The sequence below is a fragment of the Mesoplodon densirostris genome, chromosome 5 (genome assembly GCF_025265405.1).
Source record: "Mesoplodon densirostris isolate mMesDen1 chromosome 5, mMesDen1 primary haplotype, whole genome shotgun sequence".
Lineage (NCBI taxonomy): Eukaryota > Metazoa > Chordata > Mammalia > Artiodactyla > Ziphiidae > Mesoplodon > Mesoplodon densirostris.
In genome coordinates, this window is record NC_082665.1 from 49,109,407 (window position 1) to 49,133,324 (window position 23,918).

Sequence of the window (23,918 nt, forward strand, 5' to 3'; positions counted from 1 at the left end):
CTGGAATCCAGGTGGCATATCTTGACTTGAGATTTATGCTTAGAAATGATCAACTTCCAAACAGAAAGTAAAGTCATGACAATAGATTCAGCTGCTCAGAAAGAGTATAGGAATCGTAAGAGTAGAAAAGATGGACAGAACTCCAGGAAGCAGAATGTAGAGGATTAGCAAATTAAGAGAAGCTAGAAAGGAGACTGAGAAAGACTGGCCAGAAGAATAGGAGAAAAACCAGGGGGATGCAGTGCCACCAAAGAAGCCAGAAATTTCAAATAGGAAGGAATGACAAGGGTCAAATGGTCAGGAGAGCATTTAGACGAGACCTCTGAAAAGCACGGGCTGGATTTAGACACAGTGTGATCTTGGAAAGATCTCTGAAGCCACCAACATAAGGACTACCTCTAATTCTATACGATATGGATATTTTAAGTGTATTTCTACCAACCCAAAAAAAGGCTTATTGTTCCTTTTAACTAAAACAAGTCAGGCCATCCCTCTAGGCTCCACTTTGTTGAGTTGAAAGAAGAGTGAGTTAATTAGATGACATACCAGGTTCCCTTCAGCTCTCACGGGTATGATTGCCTCAATACCATATAATCAGTTTCACCTTGTATCCTTGAAACTAATGATAAGCTACATCTTGGGGACCTCCTCTGGCTCCATTGACATCCTCCTCTTTCAATCCTAAGTCCCCTCCTTGGACTTCCACTAACTCCACACTATCCTATGCTTCACCCTGACTCACTCTTCCCAGAAACAGCCCACACTAACTTGAACTTCTTCTTTCCCTCCCCTCTATTTCCACTTTATGGAAACTGTGGGTCAGACGTATCCACACATCTTTTGACTTTAGCCCCTACCTATAGACAATGAGAACACATTGTACACACCATTGAATAGGCAAATCATCCTGAGGTGAGCTTCTTGAGGACAGGAATTGTGCATTTACTAATCTTTGGAAGCCAGGCCTTAGACAATACCCAGCAAACTATAATCATTCAAAACATTTATTTTGAGTAAATGAAGAAATTGTGACTGCAATCCTGCCTGGGACCTCAGGAAGCATAGATCTTATACTTGGAACTTCCTTACAACAAAGGGATTACAATGCTTCCAGTCCTCTGCTAGTGGGCTCACCTCCAACGCCTGGCAACACAGCTTCTCCTGAAAATCAGCATCAGAGGACTGGACTAAACACCCTCAGCTACCGCCCGGTTTCAGAGTCCACCAAGTCAAGGTAGGTGATGGACTCTACTCCAGTGGTCATACACTCAATGACTCTACAACATTCTCTTGTCCCAACACCAAATAGGATTCACTGAATTGGGGACCATCTGTTGCTCACCTTTGCCCTGTTTCCATTTCTATCCTATGAGTAAGACTGAAATTCTCTTCCTCCTTGAGAAGATGACACTAAAACTCCCAGGGCTCTTCAGAACACTTCTCAGGTTCCCCAGTTTGCTCTGCATGCATGTTATACTAAACATTCAAACACACTGAAAAAGGATTTCCAACAATAAACATGATCTGTATTGGGGGAGGGGGGGAGTTGTTTTTGCAAAAGCAAAACATTTTATAAATCTAATTCAATTTTCTGATTTAGTAAGAGCTTGAAAATAAATAAGCTCATTTATGTCTATTCATTTCAGTACCAGCTAATGTCAGACTGAATAATGATGTTGAAATGCTGTTTTGCACTCTTTGATGTGTGGAATTTTAAGAACAAGCATCATTTCTATTGGTCCTATTTTTATGTCACCTCCACCAAAATTTCTTTTATTTCACATTATTTTTCTTCATCAAAGTTCAAGTCATTCTCTGAATTTTTTCTCTCAAAATAATCATTAAACTTAACTTTTCCAACAAAGCAAATCTGGCACCTTATTTCTTTATAGTTTTTTGCCAAGATCTAAAATCACAAATTCTCTCTGTACACTTTTCCAAATATTTAAAGATATATTTTTGCTGACATTTTAAAGTAATATTTATACCAGTGAATTGAGCTTAAGTAAACAGACCATTACTGGTATAGACACTATACTATGATGTTCTTTGAATGTACCACAAAGAGGCATTTATCTTGATGACACCCCACAAGGGAAATGAAATCAAACATTGCAGCCACCATAAACAAGTAAAGGTCCTGTTTTCTTTACCAGATCAAGGTCAAGCAAGTGGGACTAATTGAGTTAGGCATCAGGGAACATATGTGAGCCAAATTTGGCACTCCCTCAAAGTTTGTGTTGAACTGAATTCAAATATCTGAAACTGCTTTTGAAAAAAAATACTACTTCCTGCTTTTAAATAAGAAAGGCAGTTTGAAGATTGGATCATAATGCTTCTTGGATACGGCAATACTCTTTCAAAAGAACCCTGAAACTCTGAGCAATATTTGTTTATGAGTCACTCTGGGTCACGTGGGTTAGGCTCTCGCTAGCTCTCTTTCTGCCGCCATCTTGGTTCAGCGTTCCCCGCACAAAATGCCTGGTGAAGCCACAGAAACCATCCCTGCTACAGAGCAGGAGCTGCCACAGCCCCAGGCTGAGACAGGGTCTGGAACAGAATCTGATAGTGATGAATCAGTACCAGAGCTTGAGGAACAGGATTCTACACAGGCAACCACACAACAAGCCCAGCTGGCAGCGGCAGCTGAAATCGATGAAGAACCAGTCAGTAAAGCAAAACAGAGCCAGAGTGAAAAGAAGGCACGGAAGGCTATGTCCAAACTGGGTCTTCGACAGGTTACAGGGGTTACTAGAATCACTATCCGGAAATCTAAGAATATCCTTTTTGTCATCACAAAACCAGATGTATACAAGAGCCCAGCTTCAGATACCTACATAGTTTTTGGGGAAGCCAAGATCAAGGATTTATCTCAGCAAGCACAGTTAGCAGCTGCTGAGAAATTCAAAGTTCAAGGTGAAGCTGTCTCAAACATTCAAGAAAACACACAGACTCCAACTCTACAAGAGGAGAGTGAAGAGGAAGAGGTTGATGAAACAGGTGTGGAAGTTAGGGACATAGAGTTGGTCATGTCACAAGCAAATGTGTCGAGAGCAAAGGCAGTCCGAGCCCTGAAGAACAACAGTAATGATATTGTAAATGCAATTATGGAATTAACAATGTAACCATCTTGAAAAGATGTAACCATCTTGAAAAGAGGACCTTTTTTTGGTGTTTTTTTGGTGTTGAACCTTGTTTCAAACCGAAACAAGGTTCGACCGACCCTACTGGAACCCTGGGGGAAATTTTTTGTTTAACCTTAGTGTAATCCAACCTCAGGCCTCATGGATAGTATTTGTGTTTCTCCTTGTGATAAAGCAAGAATAAAAGGAGATATACGTAGGTGATCACAGAAGAAGAGATGGCACATTTGAAAGGAAAGGGGGAAATTTATTGAATTCTTACAATGTATCCAACATTGTGCAAGGTCTTATTTAACTCCTAAAACAACTCTCTGTTTAAATATCACTACTCCTTTATTACAAAGAAGTAAGCAAGATCAGAGAACTTAAGTAACTTGCCCCAAAATGCATAGCTGGTAAGTGGTAAAACCAGGCTTATAACCCAGTTCTACCTGGTTTGGACCCCAAGTTTATCCTAATATTCCAGGGAGCAAGGACACCAGGGAGCCAAATCACAGAATTTCATATATCCACCTGCCTGTTATACACTTATGTTTATAGCAGCATATTCACAATAGCTAAAAGGCAGAAGCAACACAGAGTCCACCAACAGATTGATGGATAAATAAAATGGGGCATAAACATACAATGGAATATTTTTCAGCCTTAAAAAAAAAGGAAGTTCTGACACAACACATGCTACAACATGGGTGAAACTTGAGATAAGCGAGTCACAGTAACACAAAGACTGTATGATTACACTTATACGAAGTAGCTAGAGGAGTGAAACTCAGCAACCGAAAGTAGAATGGTGGTTGCCAAGGGTGAGGGGAAAGAGAGAAAGGTGAGTTGTTTTTTTTTTTTTTTTTACATCTTTATTGGAGTATAATTGCTTTACAATGGTGTCTTAGTTTCTGCTTTATAACAAAGTGAACCAGTTATACATATACATATGTTCCCATATCTCTTCCCTCTTGCATCTCCCTCCCTCCCACCCTCCCTATCCCACCATTCTAGGTGGTCACAAAGCATCGAGCTATCTCCCTGTGCTATGCGGCTGCTTCCCACTAGCTATCTATTTTACATTTGGTAGTGTATATATGTCCATGCCACTCTCTCACTTTGTCACATCTTACCCTTCCCCCTCCCCATATCTTCAAGTCCATTCTCTAGTAGGTCTGTGTCTTTATTCCCGTCTTACCCCTAGGTTCTTCGTGACATTTCTTTTTCTTCTTAGATTCCATATGTATGTGTTAGCATATGGTATTTGTCTTTCTCTTTCTGACTTACCTCACTCTGTATGACAGACTCTAGGTCCATCCACCTCACTACAAAATAACTCAATTTCGTTTCTTTTTATGGCTGAATAATATTCCATTGTATATATGTGCCACATCTTCTTTATCCATTCATCTGTTGATGGACACTTAGGTTGCTTCCATGTCCTGGCTATTGTAAATAGAGCTGCAATGAACATTTTGATACATGACTCTTTTTGAATTATGGTTTTCTCAGGGTATATGCCCAGTAGTGGGATTGCTGGATCATATGGTAGTTCTAATTTGCAGTTTTTTAAGGAACCTCCATACTGTTCTCCATAACGGCTGTACCAATTCACATTCCCACCAGCAGTGCAAGAGTGTTCCCTTTTCTCCACACCCTCTCCAGCATTTACTGTTTCTAGATTTTTTGATGATGGCCATTCTGACTGGTGTGAGATGATATCTCATTGTAGTTTTGATTTCTCTAATGATTAATGATGTTGAGCATTCTTTCATGTGTTTGTTGGCAGTCTGTATATCTTCTTTGGAGAAATGTCTATTTAGGTCTTCTGCCCATTTTTGGATTGGGTTGTTTTTTTTGTTATTGAGCTTCGTGAGCTGCTTGTAAATTTTGGAGATTAATCCTTTGTCAGTTGCTTCATCTGCAAATATTTTCTCCCATTCTGAGGGTTGTCTTTTGGTCTTGTTTATGGTTTCCTTTGCTGTGCAAAAGCTTTGAAGTTTCATTAGGTCCCATTTGTTTATTTTTGTTTTTATTTCCATTTCTCTAGGAGGTGGGTCCAAAAGGATCTTGCTCTGATTTATGTCATAGAGTGTTCTGCCTATGTTTTCCTCTACGAGTGTGAGTTGTTATTTAATGATTGTAGAGTTTCACCTTTGCAAGTTACAGAGAGTTCTGGAGATTGATTGCACAATAATGTGAATGTATTTATGCATTTATTTTTACTTTTTCTATTTTGGAATAATTTTTTATATTTACACAAAATTTGCAGTGATGGCATAGAGAGTTCCCATATGCCCCTCACCCAGCTTCCCCTGCCATTAACATCTTATATAATCACTATATTTGTCAAAACTAAGACATTGACATTGGTACAATACCATTAACTAAACTCCAGACTTTAGACTTTATCCACATTTCTCCAGTTTTTCCTTGAATGTCCTTTTCCTGTTCCAGGACCCCAAAAAGGACACCATATTACACTTAAATGTCAAGGCTCCCCAGCCTCCTCTGATCTGTAACAGTTTCTCAGACTTTCCTTGTTTTTGATGATCTTGGCAGTTTTGAAGAATGCTGGTCAGGTGTTTTGTAAAATGTCCACTGGATACTTGCTCATGACTAGATCTGGGTTATGATTAGGAACTGGCTTTTCAATCTACATTTCATTAAAATTTAAAGTTGATACTTGATTCAATTACCAGACAACTTTTAAGCATGTTTAGAAGAACTTGGATATGTGAATCTACTTTTTTGACTGTAAATTTTATGAAATCCAATTTCAGATCATTGATTTCTGACGAAAATATAGCATTCAAATTGAGATGTGTAATAAGTCAAAAATGCATACTGGATTACAAAGCCTTACCACAAAAAGAAGGATATGAACTATTGCAGGAATAATTGTTTTATATCTAATACATGTTGAAATATTTTGGATATACTGAGTTAAGTCATATATATTATTAATATTGCTTTCACCAATTTCTTTTGTTTAGAACAGATCTTTTCTTTTCTTTCCTTCCAGTTTTATTGAGGTATAACTGACATACCACACTGTATAAGTTTAAGGTGTACAGCATAATGGTTGACTTGCATACATAGTGAAATGACTGTCACAACAAGTTTAGTGAACATCCATCATCTCATATAGATACAACAAATGTGAATGTATTTATACTACAGGATTGTAGTATTAAAATCGTGAAGATGACAATTTTTATGTTATATGTATTTTACTATGATTTAAAAACAAACACCCCTGCCTAAGTTGTGTTTCCCTCTCCTTCACCAATCCTTTCACTTCATTTTCTGCTCAGTATTATGCATTTTTGCAGGCAAGAATCGGGGTCAATGAGATAAAATGTCCACACAGACACTCTATTTTACAATCTGTTCAAAGGACAAAAACAATTTTTAAATGAAGACATGCCTCCAGTAACTAAATAGCCATCTGTTAAAGGACACAAATTCTTTAAAGCATTTACGTAGTCCATTGGAGACAGGTTTCTACGTGAATTGACATTTTAAGGTCATATCCAATGTTTGTGTCTAATTCATCTTCCAGCCAGGGCATCTCAAAGGATGAGAGAGAGACCACTAGTATTTAATAAATGTCTATAGCACTCATTGTGTGCCAGGCACAGTTGTAAGCACTTCATAATTGTAAGCTTATTTAGCCCTCAAAACAACCCTAAGAAGTAGTAGCAGTAGTATCTTCATTTTATGTGAGCAAATTAGGACACAGAGAGGTTAAGTAACTCACCCAAGGTCACACAGCTAGTACGTGGTGGAGCCAAAATCTGAACAGAAGTAGCCTGGCTGCAGAGTTTATGCTATGTGGCCTGTCACTTGTATTTTTTGTGGGCCCTTAGTTATTAACCATACACATGCACACACACACACACACACAGAAATTTTTAAAAAACTTAAACCTCACTACCTTCTTTCAAACCTGCCAGTGTTACTCACTGACTTCATATAAAACCACTTTTGGAGAGAAAACCAAAAGTCTAACTGTGAGCCTCCAGACAGTGGGCTCTCCTGCTCTCTCTGCCACCATCTCTTCTCTAGATTCTGCTTCCATCTACCCCCGATCTACCCTCAGTTCTAGTACAAACCCAACCTCTTTATTACCACTTGCCTCCTGACTGGGCTTCCCTGGAAACTTTATAGAGGTTTCCTGACTGGGCTTCCCTGGAAACTTCATAGAGTTTTCCTGACTTATTTCTCCTTCTCTGGGCATAGCTGTTGGGCTCAGTTTCCCAACAATTCCCCTGATCTAAAGGTCTTCTCTGTGTGCAGCATCTCTTTGTCTTTGAGGTACCACATTCTTTCACAGCCTCCTCACATAGCCTCACTTCCAAAGTCCCTCGTCTCTCTCTTTGTTCTCTGAGTCTGGTCAGTACATGTTTCCTGATCTGTTATCTTTTTTCAGGCCAACCTTCCACTTTTCTGGCACCAACATCTGAAGGTTCTCAAGGCACACAGCATGGCAAAGGGCATTTTACCTCCATCTTATTATCCATGATTTCATCCCCACAGCCTGAAACTCACCTTGCTGCCTCAGAAATGTTAGACGGCCTCCATAATTTTTCTCTATGATTTTGAAGAAAAAAATGTAAGTATTGGGGGCAGGGGGGTAGGAGGTTGGCTGGTAAAGAAAGCAACTGACCAGAGTGACCATTTTGTCAGCTGTACCCACTAACTGCTCATAAAGCTCAAACAATCCAAGTAGCATTTGATCCTGTAGGAGTTAAAACAGAGGTAGGCAAACTTTTTATAAAAGGCCAGGTAAGAAAAATTTAGACGTAGGCTACACAGTCTCTGCCCCAACTACTCAACTCTGCCATTGTAGAGTGAAAGCAACAATAGATGAATAAATGAATGGGTGTGGCTTTGTTCCAATAAATCTTTATTCACAAAAACAGGCACTGGGCTGGATTTGGCCCATGGGCCATAATGTGCTTCTCTCTCAATTAAAATACTAGAACCCTTTGTGATGTTTTCTAGCTTTCACATGGGTTTCTGAAACCAGAGTCCCTCCTTACTGTTTTTTAGTCTATACTGTACTTCATTAACTCTCCACTAAAAGTAAACTTAAACTAGAATAAAGTAAAATAAGAAACATGATCCGTCACATCATTTGCCATGTTCCTTTAGGCAAAAGAACACATCCCAGACATGACAATTATTCACTGCCAAAACTGATAAACATCTGCTAGCACATAAGCTGCCCCTGTCAGGTACTTTTTAATTTCCACGAGGAAGCTTCTCTTACAAAATGTTCATGAAGGATCTCCAGACCATGATTGGCCAAGTACAGCTTTGAAACGGCAAAACAAAGATTTGTGCAGGCATGTCACTGAGTGAGCACGTGAAGAGCATCAAGTGCTGAGGCCTCTGGAATCAATCGTTTACAAATACCAGCCTCAGAGAAAGTTTTCCCAATTTAGGACATTCTTAACTGCTCCACTTCATCCCCACAAGGCTTGGAGGTGCTCATTCATTAACTCATTTTTTCATTTGCTTAACAAATGTTTTGGAAGGCCTTCTGTGAGCCAGACATGTTGCTAGGCACCAGGAATGTAATGGAAAGACAGAAAGACAGTTTAACAGCAGGAAAAAAAGAAAAGAACCATTGTGTGCCCCTGCAGAGCTTACAGTCTGGTGCATGTTGTCCTACAGAACTTCCTAGGCTGATGGAAATGTTCTTTACTCTGCACTGCCCAACATGGTAGCTACCAGTGCCCAGATGGTTCCTGAGCACGTGAAGTGTAGCTGGTGTGACTAGGAAACTGAATTTTAAGTTTCATTTAATTTTACTTAATTTAAAGTTAAATAGCCATCTGTGGCTAGTGGCTACTGTAATGGACAGTGCAGATTTAGTGGGAAAAATACTTGAATCAAATTAATATAACATTAAACCTGTCTTATGTGCTAAGGACATTAGGTACTGAGTGCTCTGATCACTAATAATAGAAGGATTCAACCAACCCAGGAAGATCAGGAAAAATTTCTCTAAGGAAGTGGCAAAGGAGGAGAAACCTGAAAAAAAAGGGGGAGGGATCAAAAGTATATAGAACATGCTGAAGGATGGAAAGAGAAAGCACAGGGAGATCAGGAAACTATCTATTGCAATGGTCCAGATGACCAATGATGGTACATGGCTTGAATCCAGACAGATCTGTGGGATATGTAGAAAGCAAAATTGACATATCCTGGAAGAAAACTGGATGTAAGAAATAAGGAAAGGAGATTCATTTCAAGGATGACAGTACAACTTGCACCTCCTGGTTGAAAGAGGTGCCATTAACTGAACAGAAAACACAAAGGTATGAGTGGGTCTGGGAGGATGTTGTTGGTTTGGTCTTCAACATGTTAAGTTTGAGGTGCTCAGAGACATCCATATGGTCTGTTGAATAGGCAGCAGCTCAGAGGAGAGGTAAGAAATGAAGATAGAAATTGGTGGGTTCTTATTGAATAGTGTATTACTATTTCTGTCCCCATGATAATGTGAGGTATTCCTGGCAAGTTGCCATAATTTTTGTTAATTAATGCAGACAAGGCAGTATGTACAAATGGAATACATCCAATGCAATGCCATAATTACAACAGTAGTTTAAATGGGAGGAGATCAGGAAGGATTCAAATAGAGGAAAAATAATGGTGGGGTTCATTTGTAATATTTTGTAAGAAAGTAAAACTACCTAAAGAGATGTGAAATAGGCCATAAGAATTCGCATACAGTGGATGCTCCTTGAAATTTTAAAGGAACAGGAAAGATGGAAAGGTTCAATTTAAGCTGAGGTCTCAGAGAACCACCTGACCTAAAAGAGAACACTGTAGTTCAGGTTAACAGATAGAAACAAGTATGTGGGGAGCTGGGACAAGAGTGACTGGCCCAGATAATTAACAGTGGTGGACATTTTTAAATTAATTTGTTCAGTTTCTGCTTATGGGTGATAATATTTGAATACGGATAAGTCAAATATTTAATTTAAAAACAATGTCACAATTGTCACAATTCAATACAATTGAATTGGAAAGCTGTTCAAGTCTTTCATCCCCTTCTCATACACTGTTTCCATCTTAGAAGTATGTCACCTATTAAACTGGTGAAAAGATGACTCATCAATTTTTAAAAATCTGCTCTCAGCTGGCCATGTGCATGACTGCATTTGTCTTCCCACTACTCCATTAGTTGAGACCTGTATCTTCCATTTAAAAGTCCTCCTACTGGACTGTAGACTAGTGGAGGAATTAACTATAGAAAATGGTTACAATTGCTCCAATCAATAATTTTATAACTTGCCCTGAAAATTACAACACTAAGAACAAAAATTTTCAGTTGGCCTCCAAGTAGTAAAACTCTGCTGACTGTATTTGAGATTCTTGGAAATGTGTTCAGATTGTTTCAGGACATAAAAGGAACTGAGTCTAAATCTAATCAGAATATAAACAAACAAATATTCAGGTATTTCAGGCCAAGACACTGTACTCTTTCATGCTACCAACACTTACACAGTCCCGTTCCCTCCATTCTTACCTTGAGGCAGTCACTAAGAGGAATGTGGCATATATCTCTTCCAGCCCAAGCTTTTATACTTTTATTACATTTATGAATACAAAAAAAATATACAGCATTGCTTTGGGTTTGATTTACATAAATGCTATTCTACAATATGAATCATTCTAAAACTTGCCCTTTCATTTACCTTTTAAGATTTTTCCATGTTGGTTTGTTTTAATTGCTGTTAATTTTCCAACATATAAATAAAGCACATTTTGTTCATTCCCCTATTGATATCAGATTACTTCCAGTTCCCTATTCCAAAAATACAACAATGAAGTTATTTTACATATCTTCCTGTGTACATGAGCAAGAGGTTCTAGATCAACCTAAATCAATCTAGATCTAGATCAAAAATGTCTTAGGGTATGCTTTCAATAGATATTGGCAAAAGTCTCAAAAAGTGGTGGGAACTATTAACATATTAGCTGCAGTGGGTAAGATCCTCTATACACACGACTTGCTAATGTTTGCCGGTCAAATGGGTGTGAAATGGTTCCTCATTTTAATTTTTTCCCTGATTACAATTTTCACTAATTCCTATGTTCCCAGTTAAACATCTTTTTAAAGTTTATTTTCTATTTACCTTTTACCTTTTCTATGAACTGCTGGTTCTTATCTTTTATCCATTTTTATACTTACCTGTCATTTTCTCCAGAGTTCTTTTTATACCAAAATGTGTCTGGATATAACGTGATCCCAAATATAAGGCTGTCTCTCCCAGTGTTCCAAATGATGAGATACATAAAGTTTTGTACAACTTTAATATAAAAATATTTACGTATAAAAATAAAATCGAAGGAGTACTTCCCAGAACCTCTGCTGCCAGTGTCTTTGTCCTAATGGTGAGCCATAGCCACCCACTGCCTCTGCAGGAGACCATCCAACACTAGCAGCAGTGGGGAGGACAGTCCCTTGGTGGTCCAGCCAGGCATCAGGGCTGTGCCACTGAGGTGGGAAAGCCAACTTCAGGACACTGGTCTAGAAGAGACCTCCCAGCTCCACATAATATCAAATGGAGAAAATCTCCTAGATATCTCCATCTCAACACCAACACCCAGTTTTACTCAACGACCAGCAAGCTACAGTGCTGAACACACTATGCCAAACAAATAGCAAGACAGGAACACAGCCCCATCCATTAGCAGAGAGGTGGGCTAAAATCATAATAAGGCCACAGACACCCCAAAACACACCATCAAACATGGACCTGCCCACCAGAAAGACAACACCAAACCTCATCCACCAGAACATTGGCACTAGTCCCCTCCACCAGGAAATCTACACAACCCACTGAAAGAACCTTAGCCACTGGGGACACCAAAAACAAAGGGAACTACAAACCTGCAGCCTGCAAAAAGGAGACCCCATACACAGTAAGATAAGCAAAATGAGAAGACAGAAAAACACACAGCAGGTGAAGGAGCAAGATAAAAACCCACGAGACCTAACAAATGAAGAGGAAATAGGCAGTCTACCTGAAAAAGAATTCAGAATAATGATAGTAAAGATGATCCAAAATCTTGGAAATACAATAGACAAAATGGAAGAAACAGTTAACAAGGACCTAGAAGAACTAAAGATGAATCAAGCAATGATGAACAACACAATAAATGAAATTAAAAATATTCTAGAAGGTATCAATAGCAGAATAACTGAGGCAGAAGAACGGATAAGTGACCTGGAAGATAAAATAGAGGAAATAACTACTGCAGAGAAGAATAAAGAAAAAAGAATGAAAAGAACTGCGGACAGTCTCAGAGACCTCTGGGACAACATTAAATGAACCAACATTCGAATTATAAGGGTCCCAGAAGAAGAAGAGAAAAACAAAGGGACTGAGAAAATATTTGAAGAGATTATAGTTGAAAACTTCCCTAATATGGGAAAGGAAATAGTTAATCAAGTCCAGGAAGCACAGAGAATCCCATAAAAGATAAATCCAAGGAGAAACATGCCAAACACATATTAATCATACTATCAAAAATTAAATACAAAGAAAACATATTAAAAGCAGCAAGGGAAAAACAACAAATAACACACAAGGGAATCCCCATAAGGTTAACAGCTGAACTCTCAGCAGAAACTGCAAGCCAGAAGGGAGTGGCAGGACATATTTGAAGTGATGAAGGAGAAAAACCTACAACCAAGATTACTCTAACCAGCAAGAATCTCATTCAGATTTGATGGAGAAATTAAAAGCTTTACAGACAAGCAAAAGCTGAGAGTTCAGCACCACCAAACCAGCTTTGCAACAAATGCTAAAGCAACTTCTCTAGGCAAGAAACATAAGAGGAGGAAAAGACCTACAATAACAAACCAAAAACAATGAAGAAAATGGGAATAGGAACATACATATCGATAATTACCTTAAATGTAAATGGATTAAATGCTCCCACCAAAAGACAGAGACTGGCTGAATGGATACAAAAACACGACCTTTATATATGCTGTCTACAAGAGACCCACTTCAGACCTAGGGACACATACAGATTGAAAGTGAGGGGATAGAAAAAGATATTCCATGCAAATGGAAATCAGAAGAAAGCTGGAGTAGCAATTCTCATATCAGACAAAATAGACTTAAAATAAAGACTATTACAAGAGACAAAGAAGGACACTACATAATGATCAAGGGATTGATCCAAGAAGAAGATATAACAATTGTAAATATTTATGCACCCAACATAGGAACATCTCAATACATAAGGCAAATACTAACAGGCATAAAAGGGGAAATCGACAGTAACACAATCATAGTAGGGCACACCCAACTTTCACCAATGGACAGATCATCCAAAATGAAAATAAATAAGGAAACACAAGCTTTAAATGATACATTAAACAAGATGGACTTAATTGATATTTATAGGACATTCCATCCAAAAACAACAGAATACATATTTTTCTCAAGTGCTCATGGAACATTCTCCAGGATAGATCATATTTTGGGTCACAAATCTAGCCTTGGTAAATTTAAGAAAATTGAAATCGTATCAAGTATCTTTTCCGACCACAACACTATGAGACAAGATATCAATTACAGGAAAAGATCTGTAAAAAATACAAACACATGTATGCTAAACAATACACTACTTAATAACGAAGTGATCACTGAAGAAATCAAAGAGGAAATCAAAAAATACCTAGAAACAAATGACAATGGAGACGCGACGACCCAAAACCTATGGGATGCAGTAAAAGCAGTTCTAAGAGGGAAGTTTAGAGTAAAACAATCCTACCTTTAGAAACAGGAAACATCTCAAATAAACAACCTCACCTTGGACCTAAAGCAATTAGAGAAAGAAGAACAAAAAAACCCCAAAGTTGGGCATCCCTGGTTGTGCAGTGGTGGAGAGTCTGCCTGCCAATGCAGGGGACACGGGTTTGTGCCCCGGTCCGGGAAGATCCCACATACCGTGGAGTGGATTGGCCCGTGGGCCATGGCCACTAAGCCTGTGCGTCCAGAGCCTGTGTTCCACAAAGGGAGAGGCCACAACGGTGAGAGGCCCACGTACCGCAAAAAAAAAAAAAAAAAAAAAAAAAAACAGCAAAAAAACAAAGAAAAACAAAAGTTTGCAGGAGGAAAGAAATCATAAAGACCAGATCAGAAATAAATGAAAAAGAAATGAAGGTAACGATAGCAAAGATCAATAAAACTAAAAGTTGGTTCTTTGAGAAGATAAACAAAATTGATAAACCTTTAGCCAGACTCATCAAGAAAAAAAGGGAGAAGACTCAAATCAATAGAATTCGAAATGAAAAAGGATAAGTAACAACTGGCACTACAGAAATACAAAGGATCATGAGAGATTACTACAAGCAACTCTATGCCAATAAAATGGACAACCTGGAAGAAATGGACAAATTCTTAGAAATGCACAACCTGCTGAGACTGAACCAGGAAGAAATAGAAAATATGAACAGACCAATCACAAGCACTGAAATTGAAACTGTGAATAAAAATCTTCCAACAAACAAAAGCCCAGGACCAGATGGCTTCACAGGCGAATTCTATCAAACATTTAGAGAAGAGCTAACACCTATCCTTCTCAAACTCTTCCAAAATATAGCAGAGGGAGGAACACTCCCAAACTCATTCTACGCAGCCACCATCACCCTGATACCAAAATCAGACAAAGATGTCATAAAGAATGAAAACTACAGGCCAATATCACTGATGAACATAGATGCAAAAATCCTCAACAAAATACTAGCAAACAGAATCCAACAGCACATTAAAAGGATGATACACCATGAGCAAGTGGGGTTTATTCCAGAAATGCAAGGATTCTTCAATATACACAAATCAATCAACGTGATACACCATATTAACAAATTGAAGGAGAAAAACCATATGATCATCTCAGTAGATGCAGAAAAAGCTTTTGACAAAATTCAACACCCATTTATGATAAAAACCCTGCAGAAAGTAGGCATAGAGGGAACTTTCCTCAACATAATAAAGGCCATATATGACAAACCCACAGCCAACATCATCCTCAATGGTGAAAAACTGAAACCATTTCCACTAAGATCAGGAACAAGACAAGGTTGCCCACTCTCACCACTCTTATTCAACATAGTTTTGGAAGTTTTAGCCACAGCAATCAGAGAAGAAAAAGAAGTAAAAGGAATCCAAATCAGAAAAGAAGAAATAAAGCTGTCACTGTTTGCAGATGACATGATAGTATACATAGAGAATCCTAAAGATGCTACCAGAAAACTACTAGATCTAATCAATTTACTCAGTAAAGTAACAGGATACAAAATTAACGCACAGAAATCTCTGGCATTCTTATATACTAGTGATGAAAAATCTGAAACTGAAATTAAGAAAACACTCCCATTTACCACTGCAACATAAAGAATAAAATACCTAGGAATAAACCTACCTAAAAGGAGACAAAAGACCTGTATGCAGAAAATTATAAGATACTGATAAAAGAAATTAGGATGATACAAATAGATGGAGAGATATACCATGTTCTTGGATTGGAAGAATCAATATTGTGAAAATGACTCTACTACCCAAAGCAATCTACAGATTCAAAGTGATCACTATCAAACTACCACTGGCATTTTTCACAGAACTAGAGCAAAAGTTTTCACAATTTGTATGGAAACACAAAAGACCCCGAATAGCCAAAGCAATCTTGAGAACGAAAAATGGAGCTGGAGGAATCAGACTCCCTGACTTCAGACTATACTACAAAGCTACAGTAATCAAGACAGTATGGTACTGGCACAAAAACAGAAATATAGATCAATGGAACAGGAAAGAAAGCCCAGAGATAAACCTACGCACATATGGTCACCTTATCTTTGATAAAGGAGGCAGGAATATACAGTGGAGAAAAGACAGCCTCTTCAGTAAGTGGTGCTGGGAAAACTGGACAGCTACATGTAAAAGTATGAAATTAGAACACTCCCTAAAACCATACACAAATATAAACTCAAAATGGATTAAAGACCTAAATGTAAGGCCAGACACTATAAAATTCTTAGAGGAAAACATAGGCAGAACACTCTATGACATAAATCAGAGCAAGATCCTTTTGGACCCACCTCCTAGAGAAATGGAAATAAAAACAAAAATAAACAAATGGGACCTAATGAAACTTCAAAGCTTTTGCACAGCAAAGGAAACCATAAACAAGACCAAAAGACAACCCTCAGAATGGGAGAAAATATTTGCAAATGAAGCAACTGACAAAGGATTAATCTCCAAAATTTACAAGCAGCTCATGCAGCTCAATAACAAAAAAACAAACAACCCAATCCAAAAATGGGCAGAAGACCTAAATAGACATTTCTGCAAAGAAGATATACAGATTGCCAACAAACACATGAAAGAATGCTCAACATCTTTAATCATTAGAGAAATGCAAATCAAAACTACAATGAGATATCATCTCACACCGGTCAGAACGGCCATCATCAAAAAATCTACAAACAACAAATTTTGGAGAGGACGTGGAGAAAAGGGAACCCTCTTGCACTGTTGGTGGGAATGTAAATTGATACAGCCACTATGGAGAACAGTATGGAGGTTCCTTAAAAAACTACAAATAGAACTACCATACGACCCAGCAATCCCACTACTGGGCATATACCCTGAGAAAACTATAATTCAAAAAGAGTCATGTACCAAAATGTTCATTGCAGCTCTATTTACAATAGTCAGGACATGGAAGCAACCTACGTGTCCATCAACAGATGAATGGATAAAGAAGATGTTGCACATATATACAATGGAATATTATTCAGCCATAAAAAGAAACGAAATTGAGTTATTTTGTAGTGAGGTGGATGGACCTAGAGACTGTCATACAGAGTGAAGTAAGTCAGAAAGAGAAAAACAAATACCGTATGCTAACACATATATATGGACTTTAAGGACAAAAAAAAAGTCATAAAGAACCTAGGGGTAAGACGGGAATAAAGACACAGACCTACTAGAGAATGGACTTGAGGATATGGGGAGGGGGAAGGGTAAGCTGTGACAAAGTGAAAGAGTGGCATGGACATATACACACTACCAAATGTAAAATAGATAGCTAGTGGGAAGTAGCCACATAGCAGAGGGAGATCAGCTACGTGGTTTGTGACCACCTAGAGGGGTGGGATAGGAAGGGTGGGAGGGAGGGAGATGCAAGAGGGAAGAGATATGGGAACGTATGTATATGTATAACTGATTCACTTTGTTATAAAGCAGAAACTATCACGCCATTGTAAAGCAATTATACTCCAATAAAGATGTTAAAAAAAAAGATAAAATCATCAAATGTCTATGTATCATACTGGTGTTAATGTCATTTCAAAGGCATATTCTAAATCACACATTAATCATAATAAATTATTTTCAGACTGTTGCTTTCTCCTTCACTCACATTTCATGAAACAATTTTATTCAGATTTCTAATAAGTATATCCAGCATCAGGGTTTTTCATGATTGAACCACTTTTTCATCATTTACAGTTTTCTAAAGCAGATCACCTCCACTTCTATTCAGATAAATTTTGAATCTGTGTTTAATACACCCTCAAGACTGTGCTCCAAAGTACCAAATACCACTTGCTATTCATGATTTTCACAATATGATCGTGTATCGTCTTGCTTTTTGTGCCAGTTATCATCATTTGCCCCTTCCAATCCACTCCCCTTCCTTTTCCACCCTGCTTTCTGCTCTGGAAAGCTGACCTGTGTGGGCCACATACCCTGGATCCCTTGTTCTCAGGCTTCCTGCTGGGGACAGTCAGTGGCAGGCTTGGCAGGAGATGAGAAGGGGGGGAGGAGAATGAGGTTGGGGCATTTACTCCTCTGGCTCCCTCTCTTAGAGGTTGCCTCCGTCTGGCTACATCACTGGACAGAAAGTCATTGCTCCTCTCAAGGCACGCTGCTCCTCATGACTCTCTCCTTCCACATCCAGAGACACCTCCTTCCCCTCGCTTTACCCTTGCAGACCTAGGAGTGGTCAGAGTTCTGAGCCTGTTAGCCCTGGGGTCCTGTGCTATTCCTTGCACTTCCCCTACACCCCTCCACACCTTTATAATTAGCCTTTTGATTAATAAATACTTCTTGAATTGTCCTAATTTGAATGTGCCATCAATTTCCCATTGAGAAACTGACTGATCTTAATATTTTAAAAATAATCTTTGGTGTTCTTTTTTAGTTAAAATTATTCAATTTCAAAAATCTTTATAAGGCTTGCTTTCCACAAATCGAACTCTTGCAACTTGAAGTCATATTCCAGGAATAAACAATCTGTATTAACCTTCTTGATAGCCTTTTGTTAGTTTGTTTTATTGTTTTAATCATTGCCAACCTGGGTCCTTTACAAACATTCACAAGTAGCACTGACTGGGTGGTTTTAGGCTGCTAATACATTTCAGAGACTTGAAAAACTCTGATAAGTCCTTTTTTCTGAGCAATCATTTTGGGTAAATAAACATTGCCTTATATTTCATCATATACAGTATTCTGAATCTTAATATTCTATTTGTGTTGTATATCTCTTCTTCCCATCTATCACTTGACTTTTAAATTTATTTGTTTTGTCAAAAGGTATTAGTTTTAATTTAGACAAATTTATCTTTATTTTATGACTTATGGTTTTTATCTACTGAAGAAATTCTTTGCTACCCCCCAAGTTCACAAAGATCTTCTTCATGTTTACTTCTAAATGTTTTAAAGTTTCTTTTTTTACATTCTGGTTTGCAGTTTGAGATAGAGACATAAGTTTATAATTTGCCCTATGGAGAGCCAGTTGGCATCCCCATCTACTGAATAGTCTATTCTTTCCCAAATGACTTGAACGCCACCTTTATCATAAGGCTTCTGTATATACATGGTCTTCTCTAGGTTCTCAGTTCTGCTCCACAGTACATCCTTGCACCAAATCAACACCACAGTTCTCTAGTGATGATATCTAGCAGATGTACCCATCACGTTGTTCTTCAAAAGTTCTTGATTTCTTTGTCACCTGTGCTGCTAAAAAGATAACTTCTCCGTAGAATAAGATGTGAACAGTGCCCCTTGGAGTTGACCACTTCTTCCATTTGAATTTTAGATTCTATTTGTCTCATTACATGAAAAATCCTGCTGGAATTTTGAGTGGGATTGCACTGACTTTATAAATTAGTTTAGGAGAGAAGAAACATTTTCACCACAGTGAGTCCTTACATATAGCAACATGGTTCAGCTCCCAATTTATTCAGGTTTGCTTTTAACTTTAAAGATTTCTTTCATAAGATTTCTTTTACATCTTTTGGTCACTTAATTGCTAGGTACTCTATAAAATGGAGGTTTTTAAGAAACTGAGTCTCAGGTATAGAAAACAAACTTATGGTTACCAAGGGGGAAAGTAGGCGGGGATAAATTGGGAAATTGGGATTGACATATACTCACTACTATATATAAAAGATAACTAGGGCTTTCCTGGTGGTGCATTGGTTGAGAATCCGCCTGCCAATGCAGGGGACATGGGTTCAAACCGTGGTCCGGGAAGATCCCACGTGCCACGGGGCAACTAAACCTGTGCACCACAACTACTGAGTCCGCGTGCTGCAGCTACTGAAGCCCACATGCCTAGAGCCCGTGCTCCGCAGCAAGAGAAGCCCGTGCACCGCAACAAAGCCCCCACTCTCCACAACTAGAGAAAGCCCGCGCACAGCAATGAAGACTCAACAAAGCCAAAAATAAATTAATTAAATAAATAAATTTATGAAAAAAAATAACTAGTAAGAACCTACTGTATAGCACAGGGAACTCTATTCGATGCTCCATAATGACCTATATGGGAATGGAGTCTAGAAGAGAGTAGATACATGTATATATATGACTGATTCACTTTGCTGTACAGAAGAAAGTAATACAAGACTGTAAATCAACTATACTCCAATTTTAGAAAGTAATAAAAAAAAATGAATTCTCACTAGATGAATAAATAAATAAATAAAATGGAGGGTTTTATATTTTCAAATTGGTTGTTACCAATACACGAATCCTATTTTCTTTATTTAGCCACTATGCTGAAATATTTAAAGTTTCATAGTTCATTTCTATTGGATTTTCTATGCATATACTCACATTATTACAAATAACAAAAAATTTGCCTCTTTCTTTCCAATCGTTACATCCCCTATTTCATTTCTTTGACAAGAAGCAATGACAGGGGTCCTTATCCTTTTCATGTTAAAAAGAACACTTCTAACATTTCTCCACTGGTGTTCACATAATGACATTTGATTCAGATCATAGAAATAATAAGGATGTTCCCAATAATTTTTAGTTTCCTAAGACTATATCATGGATGGGTATTGATTCAAGACAAATGCCTTTTAGGTATCACTTGAGATAATATATAGTTTATGGTGTCTTATGTTATAGATATAAACTATATATATTTAATTTTTACAGTGTATATATATATATGTTACACATTTTCTTTAATCTGTTAATATACTACCTTATATAAATAAATGCTGAAATAGACCTATCCCTATGTTCTCAGAGAAATCCTAACATATACTGATGAATGGATTTCAGGCTAGTATTTCATTTAGTATGTTTATATTCATGCTCATAAATGAAATTGGTCTGTAAATTTTTTTGCACTGTCCTTATTCAGTTTGGGCATTGCATTTGTTTCCTATTGCTGCTGTAACAAATAATCACAAATTTACTAGCTTAAAACAATGCAAATTCATTAGCTTATACAGTTCTGAAAGTCAGAAGTCCAAAACATGTCTCAATGGGCTAAAATCAAAGTGTCAGCAGGGCTGCATTCCTTTCTGGAGGCTCTAAGGGAGACCCCATTTTCCTTGCCTTTTCCAGCTTCTAGTGGCCACCCACATTCTTTGGCTCATGGTCCCCTTCCATTTTCAAAGCCAGCAATGGCTGGTTGAGGCTTTCTTGTATCATAACACTCTGACCTTTTTTTCTGACTTCTTCCACTTTTAAGGACCCATGTGATTCTATCAGGTCCACCTGGACAATCCTAGTAATCTATTTTAAATTCAGCTGATTTACAACCTTAATCTCATCTGCTACTTTAATTTCTCTTTGTTATATACTGTGAATATGTAACATATTCACAGGTTCTGTGATTAAGATATCTTTGGGAGACGGTCATTCTGTCTACTACAGGTATCAAAATTTTAATAGCCTTAAAATTAGTTGGAATATTTTCTCTTTATTCTCTGAAACAGTACAAGTTAGAGGTCATTCATTCCTTAAAGGTTTAATGAAACTCACCTTTCTTGCATGACTTTTTTTTTCAGGGATATTTAATACTTGAATTAATAACTTGACTTTTTTCTCCCTTAGTTTTCTAGTGTCTGTCACCGATTTACACCCAAATAATCCACCAGAGACATACAACTCCCCTCAACACATAGGACGATCTATCCACTGATTTTTGTTTTCACTGGAAACATTCCACCAGGATCTCTGTGTTCTCTTAGTCCAAAACCAGACTCTTTGCTCTCTAGGAAGAGCTATCACTCTGAAGTTTCCCTTTGTTATCATCTTGGGAATTCCTTTTATTGATATTTCTCTCCTCTATGAGATTCTCCTTTGCCTGAGTGTTTTGGCTTCTCATTTCTTATTTTTTCCTTTCTTTTGGTGGAGTATGTACTCCACTTCTAGTAGCATGAGGGAAAGGGTGTCGAGGGTAAATTATTTGACCCTCAAAAAGCTTGCCTTTTGGAGGTCTTTTATTCTATCCTGATACTTGACACAAGTCTGGGCATAGAATTCCTGGTGCAAATCTTTTCCTCTGAACTTTAAAACAATCCCTCTGCTGTTTTCTAGATTCCAGAGCTACTGGTAAGAAATGCAATGCCATTCCAATTCCTGATTCTTTCCAGAGAAGAAAGGAAAATGGATGTTAAGACTGTCTCTTCATTCTTTTTTGTAAAATTATTTTATTGAAGTATAGTTGATTTACAATGTTGTGTTAATTTCTGCTGTACAGCAAACTGATTCAGTTATAGATTCTTTTTCATATTCTTTTCTATTATCCATTACAGGATATTGAATATAGTTCCCTGTGCTATACAGTAAGATCTTGTTGTTTATTGTCTCTTCATTCTTATGCCATGGTAGGTTCCCAATATGGGCTTGAGGTATTGAATTCTCCAGGATGACACTTTCTGTCCAGTGTCCACAGTACTCATTCTTGTTCTAAGTCCCCCAGACTGCTTTTCTAGAGCCAGTTTTAGGAACAACACATCCATCTTAGACTCCTTGCTTTATATGAACAGCCCAGTTCTAGCTCCTTCCACACATAGTAACTACAGATCTAAGTCTCCCTCTAAGTGTCAAACCCCAGCCATTTAGGTCCATCTAGTCAGGATACACCCATGGACCATTCTGGTTTAGCCTTGCTTATCTCTGTCATTTGAACATGTTTTTCTGTTTCTTTTGTTCCCTGGGGATGTCCTTCTTTCTTTTTTAAAAAAATATTCATTTAAAACTTGCTTTTGCTTCAAGTTTTCCCAAATATTCTATGGTTGGGTGCTGGAAGAGGCACATTCCTTTTTAGTTAGTTTGTCAAACTTTATAGACTACATCTCTAAGACAGCATTTGGAAAGGTACATTGGTCCAGCAGAGTATAAAATACTAGAATCATTGGTTCATTTATTGATCCACTCAACACATTTATGTGAGTGAGTGCCAGGTGTGTTAAGTTTTTATCCCTGGAAATACAAAGGTTTATCTCTTGATTTAAGACATCCACTAGGCACATACGTGAACATGTTAAAAGCAAACTGTGCCACACTTTCCTCAGATTTACAATAGGAAGGAAAAACACACATGAACAAAAAATTGGTTCAACAGTTAAATTATGATCCTGATTCTTCCTATAAACTGGTTTTAGAGCATTCTAAGTTGTTCATATTTCCCATAACTTGACGAAACAGCTTTTCTCTTTAGTGTGATTATCTACAGCTATAATGAATGAAGGCTCTCAATTTGACTGCTTGGTGGAAAAAGCAGTGAAGGAAACATTGTACTTATGTGTGTTCTTTAAATGAGATTGCATGAAGAAAAAACAGTATTTAGTTGCTATTTTAAAAAATACTACATCCTGGGCTTCCCTGTTGGTGCAGTGGTTGAGAGTCTGCCTGCCGATGCAGGGGACACGGGTTCGTGCCCCGGTCTGGGAAGATCCCACATGCCACGGAGCGGCTGGGCCCGTGAGCCATGGCCGCTGAGCCTGCACGTCTGGAGCCTGTGCTCTGCAATGGGAGAGGCCACAACAGGGAGAGGCCCACGTACCACAAAAAAAAAAAAATACTACATCCTTAAATTTCCACACATAACAAGTATTCAAAGATTCCACATTTAATCAGAGTTCAAAGCATCTCAAGAGAATTATTTGCTTTTAAGCTTAATGCTTTTTTTTTCACTTTTGTAGAACAAATAAACTAAAACACTTCATTAACAGCCTTGAAAGAAAATACATTAGCAAGGTTAAGAACAGCTAGAACTATCTTCTTAGGACATATAAATTCGCAGGAGGATCTCATATTATAATGGACAGCAACAAATTAAAATTTTAAATCAAAGAGTTTAAGATATTCTTGGTATCTCAGTCCTTCATAATCTCCAGACATCAACATAACATGAACATATCTACGAGACTTCAGTTGGTTCATTCAATTATTTAATTAATACCAACAGTCATGGAGGAATGATGCTGCTATAAACTCT

At 37.9% G+C, this 23,918-nt stretch overlaps 2 protein-coding genes across 3 annotated transcripts in view; one reads left to right on the plus strand and one right to left on the minus strand.

The window, feature by feature from the left end:
• Positions 1-23,918, minus strand: part of ABI3BP (ABI family member 3 binding protein) — a 457,010-nt gene that overhangs the window by 330,140 nt on the left and 102,952 nt on the right. The gene's annotated exons all lie outside the window — the stretch shown is intronic.
• Positions 2,432-3,136, plus strand: LOC132490994 (nascent polypeptide-associated complex subunit alpha). The gene has a single exon (XM_060099819.1). It carries the CDS (start codon positions 2,478-2,480, stop codon positions 3,123-3,125), a length of 648 nt encoding a protein of 215 aa, XP_059955802.1. The 5' UTR covers positions 2,432-2,477; the 3' UTR covers positions 3,126-3,136.

Excerpts from the sequence above, each read along its gene's own strand:
- LOC132490994 (XM_060099819.1), top strand. The coding sequence starts at position 2,478 with ATGCCTGGTGAAGCCACAGAAACCATCCCTGCTACAGAGCAGGAGCTG.